General features: G+C 35.1%; 1 protein-coding gene across 5 annotated transcripts in view; it reads left to right on the top strand.

Annotated features, from left to right (window-relative positions):
• NCOA1 (nuclear receptor coactivator 1) overlaps positions 1-13,814 on the top strand; it is a 243,507-nt gene that overhangs the window by 176,285 nt on the left and 53,408 nt on the right. For all 5 annotated transcript variants that reach the window (XM_038560934.1, XM_038560932.1, XM_038560933.1 and 2 more), the window contains exons 10-12: positions 1,730-1,870; positions 9,398-9,545; positions 10,876-12,196. In XM_038560934.1, the coding sequence (XP_038416862.1) occupies positions 1,730-1,870; positions 9,398-9,545; positions 10,876-12,196 (1,610 nt within the window). The remainder of the gene's footprint in view (positions 1-1,729; positions 1,871-9,397; positions 9,546-10,875; positions 12,197-13,814) is intronic.

Raw genomic sequence — 13,814 nt, forward strand, 5'->3', positions numbered from 1 at the left:
ACATGAACACACACACCCCACCCTTAGTCATTGGCCCTGAGAAGCATTGTTGCATGTGAAGATCCATGTGACATTTGATTCTCTGCTATAACCAACTCTTGACCTCTGATGTAATAAGAGGCAAAGAGTAAAAAATTATAATTCTTAGAAAATCTCTAATTCTCTACAGTTGCAATTAAGTGTTCACCAGGCTTTCCACAAACTATTCTTAAATAGCAAAATTCCTTTATTTAAGTTTGAATTTCTTTCCTTTCTACCATTTACATTCTTACCAAAACTTGGGTGACAGCCTTATCAGACAGACTCAGATATATCAGATTCAAGACTCTGAGTTAAAGAGGCCTAATAAATTTATTTCCAAACAAACCAAGTGAAATATATAAAGAAGGGGTTAGTTAAAATGAGGATGCACAAAAAGTACAATAGGTTTGAGTTGATTGTAAGAAGAAGGAAGATAAAAAGATAAGTCAGTGATTCACAGAAGAGGAAACGTGAAAAATACTTAACCTCATGAGTTAGGAAGTACAAATTTATATCATAAACATTTTTGACCTACTAATTGTAAAAAGTAAAGAAGCCTGACAGTACCTCAAGTGATGGAGATGATGTTGGATTAATAGTAACTCTTATATAAGTCTCTGGGAAACAGTTTAATGTTATAAAGTTGGACATTCACATAACCTATGACTCAGCTGTTCTGTTCCTACATATGTGCCCTGGAGAAGCTCTCAAACACATGCCACCATGAAAATGTGGACAGTATTTGCAGCAGCATTGATTGTAATAACAAAAAGCAATACGATTTAGATGTCCCTTGATAGGAAAGCATAAAAACAGAGGGATATGACAGGTGAGGATACACACATAATGGAATGGTATAGGTTATGTTCAAGTTCTGAAATTGGATGGTAGGTTTGCAGATTTTCATTTTATTAATCTAATTCATATATATCTTATATATGTTATGTTAATAAAAGATTGCATAAAGAAATAAAACAAATCTAGGTAATCCCAAACTAGATGAATTGGCCCTGGCTAACTAAGGAATAATTTTCCTGAATTCTTCCATAGCCATTTAGGAAATTTGTTCAAATATGCTAACAGTAGCAAATCACCACTACATTTTATAAAGCATATGTTCTTTGTGCAGAATGTCTAGCCAGTCTTAGTGCTCTCACTTGTTATCTTTTTCTGATTTAACTTTTATTGTCTTCAGTCTTTGTTTACTCTTAAATGCAATATTGCCTATGGCCCAAGAGGAAGTAGAAAAGGAAAGTCTTGCTTACTTTCTCATATTCTCTTCACTTTGTTATTGGAAATGAATTTAAACCAAAATATATTTCATCTCTGTCTCTCCTTTCCCAATAAGTAATCTAGTCATTTAGTATATAGAGAGTAGAATCCAAAGAGCAAACCAGAAGAGTTGGATTTTCATTAGTCTGTGCAGCTTCAGGTCTTAATGGTACAACTGTAATACTTGACTGGAATCAAATTTTAGAATATGATAAATATATTACACATTCCAAGACCAAAGCAGATTTTATTATCATGTAAGTGTTATATACACTGTTAACCATATGTAATAAAAATTAATGGTGTTTATTAATGGTTTTGTCCATTAAGCATTTAGGGGCAGCAGCAAATTTCTTAGATATAGTTGTTGATTTTGAAATATGGGTGACTTACATCAAGAGGCTATCACAAATGTAAACTTCTGTTTTTCATGTAGGTAAAATCATCTCTATTGATACTAGCTCCCTGAGAGCTGCTGGAAGAACTGGCTGGGAAGATTTAGTGAGGAAGTGCATTTATGCTTTTTTCCAACCTCAGGGCAGAGAACCATCTTATGCCAGACAACTATTTCAAGAAGGTAAAGTTTTTTCTCTTGATTATTTTCATTGACCTTTTTATTAATATGAAGTAAATTGTATAGAACTTATGGCTTGATAAGTATTTTCTCCAAATTACAGTTTTTGCAATAATCAGTTTTAGGAAAGGAAGAAATGGGTAAGCAAAGTAATTCATGAGTGGATCCTGAATTTGGGATGCACATTTTAAAGAACAGGGTATCATGTGGTGGTCACTCACTCATTCATTCATTCATTCATTCAGCAGACATGTATCAAGTTCCTCACATACATAGACCACTATGTCAGGTGGCAGAGATACAGCGATGGCTAAGAAGCAGGGTTTTGCCCTCAAGGAGCTCAAAATATATTAGGACAATAAATGACTTTAAATATCAGTGTCATATGAGCTTATACCCAGAGGTATAACCAAAGAAGAAAAAAAAACTAATTCTGGCTTGGAGAATCAGGGATGGCTTCAGAAATGAAGTAATAATGTCATCTGACTTTTGAAGATCATTCCCAGCAGAACAGGCATGTGAAAGGACTTCTAGATAATACAGAAATCTGTATCTCACAGGTTTACTTCATTACTGTTATGGTACCTGTATCACCGGACTCAGGATAAAGTTTGGAGTTAAAAATATGTCATATTAAATTAAGAACTGTGTATATCCTATGTCATAGTACTCTAAGAGATAAAGTAAGTCTATTCCCTGCCTTTAAGGAATTTAATCATATTACAGGAAACACAGGGAAAATTATTTGAGAAAGTTCATAGAGTTTCAGAAGTGAGGGTTTTGATATACTTTAAAAATATTGTTACATAATTATGTTAGCCTAGTACTCCATTCCCTGTATAATTTATTCTCTATTCTCTAATAGTTTCTTTGAAGAGTATCTTTGTATGGCTCTTCCTGAAAAATAGTTTAAAAAAATATTTTTCAGTGTTCCATCAACCTTCTTAATTTTAATATTTCCTGTAATATTATGTTTCCTAACTTTATAGATGATTTTTCCATTTATTACATTTTAGGTCAACTGCTTTCAGGTGGTATGTGGAGAGGAAGCAGCTTGTTTTGTTTTGTTTTGTTTTGTTTTTTCCCGGAAGCCACCTATCTATTCTGAATCTCATTAGTCTGATTGCTTCTGGAACAACTTCCTACAGACTCATAGTTCTCCATTGGGCCTCTTACTAGACTGATACCTTCCCCAAAGATGATGTTTCAGTAGATAGGGCCAAGAACCTACATTTTTTTAAAGTTCCCTGGCCATCCTGGTGCAGTCAGGTTTGGAAACCATTGCAATAAGCAACTAATGCCATTTATTGGTTACAAACTTCATGATTCCCTCTACCAAGAATGGCACTTGACTTTTGCATAAGTTTGAGACTCGGAGCACTATCTTCATTCACTGCCAAAATGCTGAAGTATATTATACTGTTTGGTTTTCACCTTAACTTTTTAAGTTGGGCCTCCCAAGACTTTATTTGGAAGACTTTTAATTAATTTTATTTTCCTATAATTTACATATACTTCCACCTCGGTAAAACAGATCTAGATTACTGTCTTATTCTCTAAATGATTAGGTTCCCTATGGATGTGACTGAACCACAGTTGATATGTTTCTAAATCATTAGAATTATCTATAAGAATACTGATTAAAGTATAACTAGTACCTATCATTAATATATGAAGTAAAACAATTTAGAGTAAAATGTAAGATAATATAATTCAACACCTCTTCCCCATTAGTCATTTCTTCATGTCCTTTTCTTCCACTTCTTTGAGAAGAAAATATTCCTCAACAGAGAGAACTTGTGTTTTTCTCAGCACTGTTGTCCAGAGTTCACATGACTCTTATTATATAGTTTTGGAGAATCTGGTCAATTTGCCTAAAAGTGTGCATGGATTGAACAGATCTTTTTCTGGTATTTCATATTCAGCAGTATCTAACCTGGTAAGAAAACCATGTCCCATGAAACTCTTACATGGGGATCATCTGTTAAAGATATTGGCATGCTGAATTACAACCTCCTGTGAGGGCCCAGGTATCAGAAGCTCCAAAGGCAGTGCTTAAGTACAGCAAGTGTGAGATCCATTGGTCTGTCAAGAGTCGGGGGAGGTATAAGTTTGTGTTTGCAGTTTCATTACTCCCTCTTCACATAAGGGTCTGGGTGAAAAGAGTGAAATTATGTCACTGTGTGAAACTTGATTTTGTGACTGGTAGAAAGGCAGTGACTGGTAGAAAATCCTAATATGTATTAAACTTTAAGTTAGTTCTTAGCTTAGTTTTTTAGCTGCTTTTGTCAGAGATGCTCATACACTGCTTTTATTTTTTTTTTCATAGACTGCTTTTAAAGGGAGTTTACTATTTTATTTTCCAGAATCAAATTTGGAAAGAAGCCCCACATTTCAGCCTAAGAATATGTGGGCATTCATCATGAACTAGGTTATAGCAGTGGTTCTTCACTGAGTTTAGGGGGGAAGGGATATCAGGATCACCTGAGGAACTTTATTTAAACTAGGAGGAGGTCTGTGTTAGGTGTGTATGGTTTGGAAAAGTTTTCCAGGTTCAGTTGGATTGAGAACCATTCCTTTAAGAAAGTTTTAGGATAAATGCTTCCCAAGGGTCCTTGATAACATTTATCCAGGGCAGTTGTTAAACCAGATTTCTGGACTCCACCCACAGTACAGAATCAGTCTATAGTCTAAGATGTTTTCTAACAGAGAAATTTGGAAAACACAAACCTACATTCCACAAGATATTAATAGCTATAACTAAAAAATGATGTTTCCTGCTGAATTAAGTTTGGGGAATGTTTCAGTTTCTCACTCTTGGGAATTCATAAGACATATAAAGTAAGTTTCTGGGAGGTAAAAGTACCTGTTTAACTTTGTTATCCAGACTTCTTTTTCCTCAGAATACTTATTCCTATAGCACATCTATCAGCACTTGGGGAGAGTAGCAGTCATGGGAATGTTAACATAGCCTAGGAAAGTTTTATAAAAGTTCTGCTTACCTATTATCAGTGATGTAATGGATCATCATTTCTTTTCTTTGAAAGATGTCCATGATATATTGTTATATTGAAAAATAGACTGTGAAAACACAGCGTATGTAGTATGATCTCATGCTTGGATGTTTATCCAATTCTAGAGGGTTTACAAAATGTGGACAGTGGTGACTCTGAGTGATGGGATTACAAATGACTTTATCTTATTCTTTGTTCACTTCTCAGTTATCTTAACGTTATAATCACAAAATAAAATTATTTTAATTTAAAAAATCACAAGACGATTAGAGGAGTTTACAGTACCAAGAAGTTTGGAAGCATTGCTATAAAACCTAAGTTCCCCTATGAATGATTAACTAGAATGTTCTTTGAGACTGGTGTACTGTGATTAATTCCATGGTCCATATAACAGAGTTAGCTGAAAATCTTTTTTTGTCAGGCTTGTTGAAAAAAACTTAAAATATGAATTTATTTCCCTTTTTAAGAAATTTCAGCTGAGTGAAGTAAGTCAGTCGGAGAAGGACAAACATTATATGTTCTCATTCATTTGGGGAATATAAATAATAGTGAAAGGGAATATAAGGGAAGGGAGAAGAAATGTGTGGGAAATATCAGAAAGGGAGACAGAACGTAAAGACTGCTAACTCTGGGAAACGAACTAGGGGTGGTGGAAGGGGAGGAGGGCGGGGGGTAGGAGTGAATGGGTGACGGGCACTGGGGGTTATTCTGTATGTTGGTAAATTGAACACCAATAAAAAATAAATTAAAAAAAAAATAAAAAAATAAAAAGAAATTTCATATACCGAATAGGATTAACCCATTGATAATTGAAAATCTTCGAGCATCTGGGGTAATTATTTTTCCTTTATCTTGATAACTGTTTTTAAAATTGCATTTTCTGCATATATCTAGGGAAATACCAAAAGGAAAAAGAAGCCTCTACCAGCATTGACCTGTAGTACCCTACCATACATTTTATACCTACCCATTTAGTTAATATCAGTAAAGCATGCTTGTTAAGGTTATCTTGGCACCAAATTGGGTGGAATCAAAAACCCAAATGGCTCTACTTTTACAGCTGCTATGACCAGAGGAAATGGTTTCCTTTACTTCATACCTCTGTTGAGGCCTATTCTGGAGGGGAAAACAAAACAAAACAGTTGTTATTTTAAAAGGTTCCTAGAAGAGTTTCTGGGGGTGTCAGAACTACCTCATCAATGGTGTTCCTCCCCACTAAGTGTTCTAAAAATTTTAGAAATGGACATGAGTCAAGGATCACAATACCAGCTAGCTATATACCTGGCAATACTAGATTGGAAAACAAGGCCAGGACCTGTGATCAAAACGACATTCCAGATAGTTTTGACTCGTCGTAACCTTGAAACCCTTTATAGGGAAAATTTGATGTGCAGAGCAAACATTTATCCAGCCAGCTCTATAAAGAACTGTGGCTCCCTTACTCAGGTCTTAATTCAAAATATTCATGATTGTTACATATGATCAAAGCTATTGGTGTGAATGGTATCTAGGGATTGGCTGAATGTGTCTGTACTCAGGACATAGGTACTTTGTGTTTGCTTGTTCCTTCTTTGATGTTTATTCAGGAAATATTCATTTAGTACCTACTATATACTAAGCTCCATACTAGATATTATCTTACAGCATTACTGGCTCCATTTTAGTGATGATGGGAGAAGGCATAATTTGCATTATGAAGTCCTAAAGTTATAAATGACAAAGTCAGAGTTCAAGCCTGAATCTGACTTCTAGGGTCTTGTTCTTTTCATTGATCCATGCTACCTTCCTGTTTACCTTTCCATCTGAAAAACTGAGCATCAGAAGAATTTTAGTTAATTGGATAGCCTTAATTCTAATAACTAAAGTTTTACTATAGCTTATATTACCTTTTTTCCTTTTCAAAAAATGACTGTGAATAATGATGTGTGTTAAGTCTTTTTCCACACATTATCATCCAAAATAAATAATCTAACTTCAAAAATTAAAGTGTGGTAATTTCCTTATATAAAGTTAATAGGAGTTCCCCAATTTTGGAATTTTTACTATTTTGGATAGAGTCCCAAATTAAGACAGCATAGTTACCAAAAGGACCAGTGATGGTTCTGTAATCCACTTTAAGCATTTAAAGGTTTCTATGCTAGTCTGAGTTTCTAGTTCTTTCTCACTTTATAGGGCTAGTAAATCAAGAAATTTCTATTAGTTTTCATTACAAAAGTTAAGTCCAGATTCCTACTAGAGCAAGAACATAAATTGAGAAAAGCATTAGAGAACACAGCTAAGATCTAAAATCTCTCCTTTAAAGAAGTGTTATGGTAGTTGATCACAAGTCAGTATTAATCTGTTTACATGAGATTCAAGGAGAGTGGAAAATAAGAATGGGACACAGTACTAGCCCTTATGTTTATTTTAGTTGCTGAAGAAAGATAAGTGTGTGTAAAGTTATCTACCTCTTATTTAAAGTGACAGAGGAAATATTTAGGAAGCAATGAAAAATAAGATTGGAATGAAAGTAAAGTCGGATTGTGTGTGTGTATGTATGTATATACATACTGTTGAGTATGGGAGACAGTAGTTACATGTCACTACCGAGTAGTTGAAATGTGGCTAGTGTGGCTGAGGAACTGAACTTAAAATTTTATTTAATTTTAAGTTTAAATAGCCACATGTGGCTGGTAACAGTACAGTTCAGTAGTGAAGAGCCGGTGTTTTTCAGGAGAATGGGGAGATCCTAAAAAACAATAAACTGATGAAGAGAGAGATAAAATGGTATAAACAAAATAACATGAAATATATTGCCTGGCCCTTTATATAATAAAGCTTTATTTTTCTCCCAAATTAATAATTTATCTTGAAATGCTACTTTTTTGTTATAGATGTGTTTTCTAAAATATACTGTTAAAAAGATGTTGACAATTTGGAATCATTACATTTTTTTAGGGTTTTGTTATAGCAAAACATTTATTTATATCCTTAAATAGAAAAATTATCCATTTCATTTAAGACTCTTTCATCATTTATTATTTCATTAGGTACTAAGTTTCTCCCTATGTTATATTTGGTAAATGTACCAGTGATTTCTGGCTGAATTTGCCAGATGGATAAGGAATGTGGTTGATTGGACATCAGTCTTAATCCTTTCAATTAAGTCTATGTCTTAATTTTAGTATTTAGGCTTATTTTTGTATGGTATAGGTTTACAACAGTTTATACTCTCTTTAGCATATGAGGTATACCCAAAGCAGTAAAAGAGAGTGTCTTCTCTTAAGTAATATGTAGTTTCAAAAGATATTTATTATTAATTGGTCATTTTAAATCTCTTTAACGTGTCTTTAAAATGTAATAGAAGGGCTTTCTGAAATGTCTATGAAAAATAGTACTAACATTTATTACAGGCTAAATTGTAATAGTCATTTGTGGTAGTAATTCTTGTGTTTCCATGAATATGATTTTTAACCTATAGCTGAATCTACCTATTAAATCTTTCTTAAAATAGAATTGTATCATATTGCTAAAACATCAGTGACATTTTCTTACTTAGTAGTTTGGTTATAGCCCTTACATATTTAATAAATACTTAACAATATGGTTAGAATTTTGCCTGCTATTAATAAACCTTTAAGACAGAAGTAAACTATGTTGTTTATATAGTGATATGAATGCCTTAATCTAGTTTTTGTTTTTTATATTAGTAACAGTTGCCTTTATCTTAATTTTTTACTACACTAACATCAAAAATAATATATATATGTAAATACACAAATTTGACAGATGAGACCTTAGTGATTCACATTCCTGAGTGAAAAATTAAATTTGAATTTCAGTTCAGTGACTCTACAAGCTAATAAAAACATAAAGGATGAATATTATGGTGTATGAATGATCTCAGTAAAGCTGTTATTAAAAAATCAGCCAGCAGGGCAGCCCCGGTGGCACAGCGGTTTAGTGCCGCCTTCAGCCCAGGGTATGATCCTGGAGACCCGGGATCAAGTCCCCACATCAGGCTCCCTGCATGGAGCCTGCTTCTCCCTCTGCCCGTGTCTCTGCCTCTCTCTCTCTGTCTCTCATGAATAAATAAATAAAATATTTTTTAAAAAATCAGCCAGCAAAAGGAAAAAAACAAACTTGTTAGAAATAATTCCGAAAGGGAGACAATTACTTGCTGGTATTTTTAATGGACACTTAATAAATTTGAAGAACTGTCCCATTATGGAGAGATTAAAGTTGATTTTTTTTTTCCTGGTTTGAAGTTTCTTCATTATTTTAACTTATGTGAGGAGGCACTCATTCAAGTAGTACTAAGTTAAAACTTGTCATCAAGTGTCTATTTCAGCCAGAATCCTTCTCCCCCTTCAGATATCTGCTTTGTCTAAACTATTCTTTATTTTGAGTTTGAGCAGGCAGCTGTTGGGAGGTCATTTAAAATGAGGCTCAAGGTAGAAATAAGGCTTGGTAACTCTCCTCTGCCCAAAGTGCAAGTGTCAGAATTTTAACTAGGTTTTTCTTTTGTTTGAAACAGTGATGACTCGTGGCACTGCCTCCAGCCCATCCTATAGATTCATATTGAATGATGGGACAATGCTTAGCGCCCACACCAAGTGTAAACTTTGCTACCCTCAAAGTCCAGACATGCAACCTTTCATCATGGGAATTCATATCATCGACAGGTACTACTTATTTGGAGAGCTTCATATGAAATAAATCAGTTCACATATCTCTTCTTAGAGAAAATTTTTTTATTCTCTTGATGGCTAGAAAACAAAAATTCTAAATTAGGCATTAAGCTAGTGTGATGAGTATATATTCAATATATCCATATTGGGTTTTATAGGTTTTTTGCCTAACAATAACCTTATTGTTCAAAAAAACACAAACACACAGGAAGGGTTAGGTTGAAAATATGTGTTTCAGAGGTAAAAACCCAGAAGGTGGCTAAAAATAGCCTACTTTCCATATGTGAACTTTGGTCTTAAAAAAGATTTCAGAATTTGTTAATATTGTTATTTTTATTTTTAAAAGTACTGTATTCTTATTAGAGCAAACTTGATGGCTCCTGAGTTCAAGTTGACAGTTTCTCAAACTACAGGTTATTAAACTATCAACTTGAGAGTTTTGAATGTCATTGCCTCTAATTTGTTCTCCTCTCTAAGTACATTTTACATTGGTATATATGGTAAATTCATGGAACCATTCTTTTATCCTATGAATTATTCAAAACCCTACATTTGCAACTATTTAAAATGTAGCATTAAACAAAAACAAAGACATTTCCCCTCACTTCATCTTTTCCTCATCTGATATATTTGCTTATTGGAACATGGTAATACCAGTCACAAATCTGTTGTCATAATTATGGATTTGAGTAAAGAGCTCGATGAAAATCTGAATTCAGTATTCTGTTTTTTCTAATTTTAGTTTAATTTATGCTTGTGAGTGGAATTAGCACAGTTCTTTTTTTCATATTGTGATTTCTCTTTCAAAACATCTGCTATGTCTGCATATCACCCTTTTTAATTTTTACATCAGTGACACAGTATTTTCCTTACCCAGTCTTCCTCTTTGGAGTTGAAATACTTAAAAGCTGTAAAAGGGAGTCATGAATAAAGACTTTGTAAACAGAGGTGTGGGAAGTTTCTCTTTCAATCAAAAATATTATTGTAATGTTAAGTATTTGTATTAAATTTCAAAAAGCTTAAAAGTACATATATTGGATTTTTTCCAAGGCCAAGAAAGATTTCTTTCCCATATAACTGAAACCGTTATCAAATTTATGGGACCATGAGCACTATTGCCTATTAAGTGGTGCTAATATTTCACAGTAGCACTAACAGTCCACTGTTTTTCCTTAATTTAAAGTGATACAGAAGCTTTTTACTTGATGGCTTGCAATATTAATGGGGTTAATGGTCTTGGTTTATAATATGCATCATAAAGATATTTTAATGGAAAGCAGTGAAGATGTTTGAATAATAATGTCTTTTTCCCCCCTCCCCCCAGGGAACACAGTGGTCTTTCTCCTCAAGATGACACTAATTCTGGAATGTCAATTCCCCGAGTAAACCCCTCCGTCAATTCTAGTATCTCGCCAGCTCATGGTGTGGCCCGTTCATCCACATTGCCACCATCCAGCAACAACATGGTGTCCCCCAGAGTAAACCGCCAACAGAGCTCAGACCTCCATAGCAGCAGTCATAGTAATTCTAGCAACAGCCAAGGGAGTTTTGGATGCTCACCTGGAAATCAGATTGTAGCCAGTGTTGCCTTAAACCAGGGACAGGCCAGTTCCCAGAGCACTAACCCCTCTTTAAACCTCAATAATTCTCCTATGGAAGGTACAGGAATATCTCTCGCACAGTTCATGTCTCCAAGGAGACAAGTTAGTTCTGGATTAGCACCAAGGCCCAGGATGCCAAACAATTCGTTCCCTCCTAATATTCCGACATTAAGCTCCCCCGTTAGCATGACAGGTACTGCCTGTAATAATAGTAACCGATCCTATTCAAACATCCCAGTAACATCTTTACAGAGCATGAATGAAGGACCCAATAACTCTGTTGGCTTCTCTGCCAGTTCTCCAGTCCTCAGGCAGATGAGCTCACAGAATTCACCTAGCAGGTTAAATATACAACCAGCAAAAGCTGAGTCCAAAGATAACAAAGAGATTGCATCCATTTTAAATGAAATGATTCAGTCTGACAACAGCTCTACTGATGGCAAACCTCTGGATTCTGGGCTTCTGCATAACAATGACAGACTCTCAGAAGGAGACAATAAGTACTCTCAAACCAGTCACAAACTAGTGCAGCTTTTGACAACAACTGCAGAGCAGCAGTTACGGCATGCTGATATAGACACAAGTTGCAAAGAAGTACTGTCATGCTCAGGCACTTCCAACTCTGCCTCTGCTAACTCTTCAAGCGGTTCTTGCCCCTCCTCTCATAGCTCGCTGACGGAGCGGCACAAAATTTTGCACCGGCTCCTACAGGAGGGTAGCCCCTCGGATATCACCACTTTGTCTGTTGAGCCTGATAAAAAGGACGGTGCATCTACTTCTGTATCAGTGACTGGACAGGTACAAGGGAACTCGAGTGTAAAACTAGAACTGGATGCTTCAAAGAAAAAAGAATCAAAAGACCATCAGCTCCTACGATATCTTTTAGATAAAGATGAGAAAGATTTAAGATCAACTCCGAACCTGAGCCTGGATGATGTAAAGGTGAAAGTAGAAAAGAAAGAACAGATGGATCCTTGTACCACAAACCCAACCCCAATGACCAAACCTGCTCCTGAAGAAATTAAACTGGAGTCCCAGAGCCAGGTAGGTAATCCCTCGCATCATAGAATAAATAGTCATAGTTATTTTTTCCTTTTCATGTATTTTACTCCAACCATAAACCAGATTTGGATTCAGGCTATGTTTTGTCCTACCCATTGGGCATATATTAAAAGGTTAGTATCAATGGTTGAAACATCACGGGATGTCCTCAGAGGAAATGGTTGAAAAATCACAGGATGCCCTCCTTGGAACTTTGGAGGGCTATAGTTTGTTGTTGTTGTTGTTGTTGTTTTTTAGGGCTGTAGTTTTAATGCAGCATTCTAAGCAAATGGATATTTGCTTCTTTCCATAAAATCAGTTCACAGCTTTGGAAATTTTTAAACATACCTTTCCTGCCCCCTCCTCCCAATACCACCTGTTGAATCCAACTCTTTGGATATAGAACACAGAAATCTGTATTTTTAAGAAGCTCCCCAGAGAACTATGATGTGTAGCTAAGTTTGGGAACCTCTGATGTAAATGAAATGGGAGAGAAGTGTGAGGAGGTGGACAAAATTGCTTAGTCTGGCTTGCTTTGCTATTTAGTTTCCCTTGAAACGTTTTTTAAGGCTGTTTTTCTTCTTATCTGATTCTAATCACCTTCAGCCCTTATCAGAATAGGGACTTGGAGTATTCTAGGAAGCAGGTACATAACACACTCTGAAACGGAAATAAACAGAAATAAACCTTTGCATAAATTGTTATAGGTTAGGAACTTCTGTGATTAAGCTGAGGTGGGAATGGAGTGAAATTAACAGGCACTTTCACTTATGGAGTAATTGCTGTGGACCCTGAAGGAATTTAAGAAAAACAGAAAATGTAGTCTCTCCCCCCTAGCAGCTCACAAATTATTTAGAAAGAATATAGACAAATATGAAATAGCTGAAAATATATTTACAAAGCAGCTAATCAATGAGACATTTTATTTTGAAACAGGATTCACACTTACTGTACATAGGTCCTTCATTTTTTAAGCCAGCTTTATGTTCTACCCTCATCTCACAGAAATCTCTCTCTTCCCTCAGGCATACTGCATTCTAGGCACATGGAAGTCCTTGCCATTCCTGGAATAAGCCATGTCTCTTCTAAGCATCTTCTGCCTTGCTCTCCTTTCTGTCTGCTGAACTTCTCCTCATCCTTCACAAACCAGTTCAGACATCATCTCTGTAAAGCCTTCCCCACTAGCCCTCATTAGACATTTCTTTCCTCTCTGCATTCATAGTGCTCCATATTGTCTCTATTTACTATTTGTAATAACACTTTTTTGATTATTTTTATGTTGTGTGTGCTTTTTGAGTATAAACTATCTCTCATGTTTCTTGGTACAGGTAAACTAATACTGTGCTTTTAAGCTGAAAAAAAGCTTTAAATAATAACTATATTAAAACTCTCTTTAAAAAGTCACAACTTTATAAGATAATGCTATTGTGTACAGTCGTGGTATATGTTTTGGTTTGCATATTCATGCATTTCTGCTGAGTTTATACCTACGAGTGGAATTGCAGAATCATAAGATATATGTATATTCATCTTTAGTAGATAATGGAGTTTTCCTAGTGTGTACAAAGAATTCCCTCTAGTGTTCCATGTTGTTGCTAATACATAGTAAGGTCAATCTTTT

The sequence above is a fragment of the Canis lupus genome, chromosome 17, assembly GCF_011100685.1.
Source record: "Canis lupus familiaris isolate Mischka breed German Shepherd chromosome 17, alternate assembly UU_Cfam_GSD_1.0, whole genome shotgun sequence".
NCBI classification, from domain to species: Eukaryota; Metazoa; Chordata; class Mammalia; order Carnivora; family Canidae; genus Canis; species Canis lupus.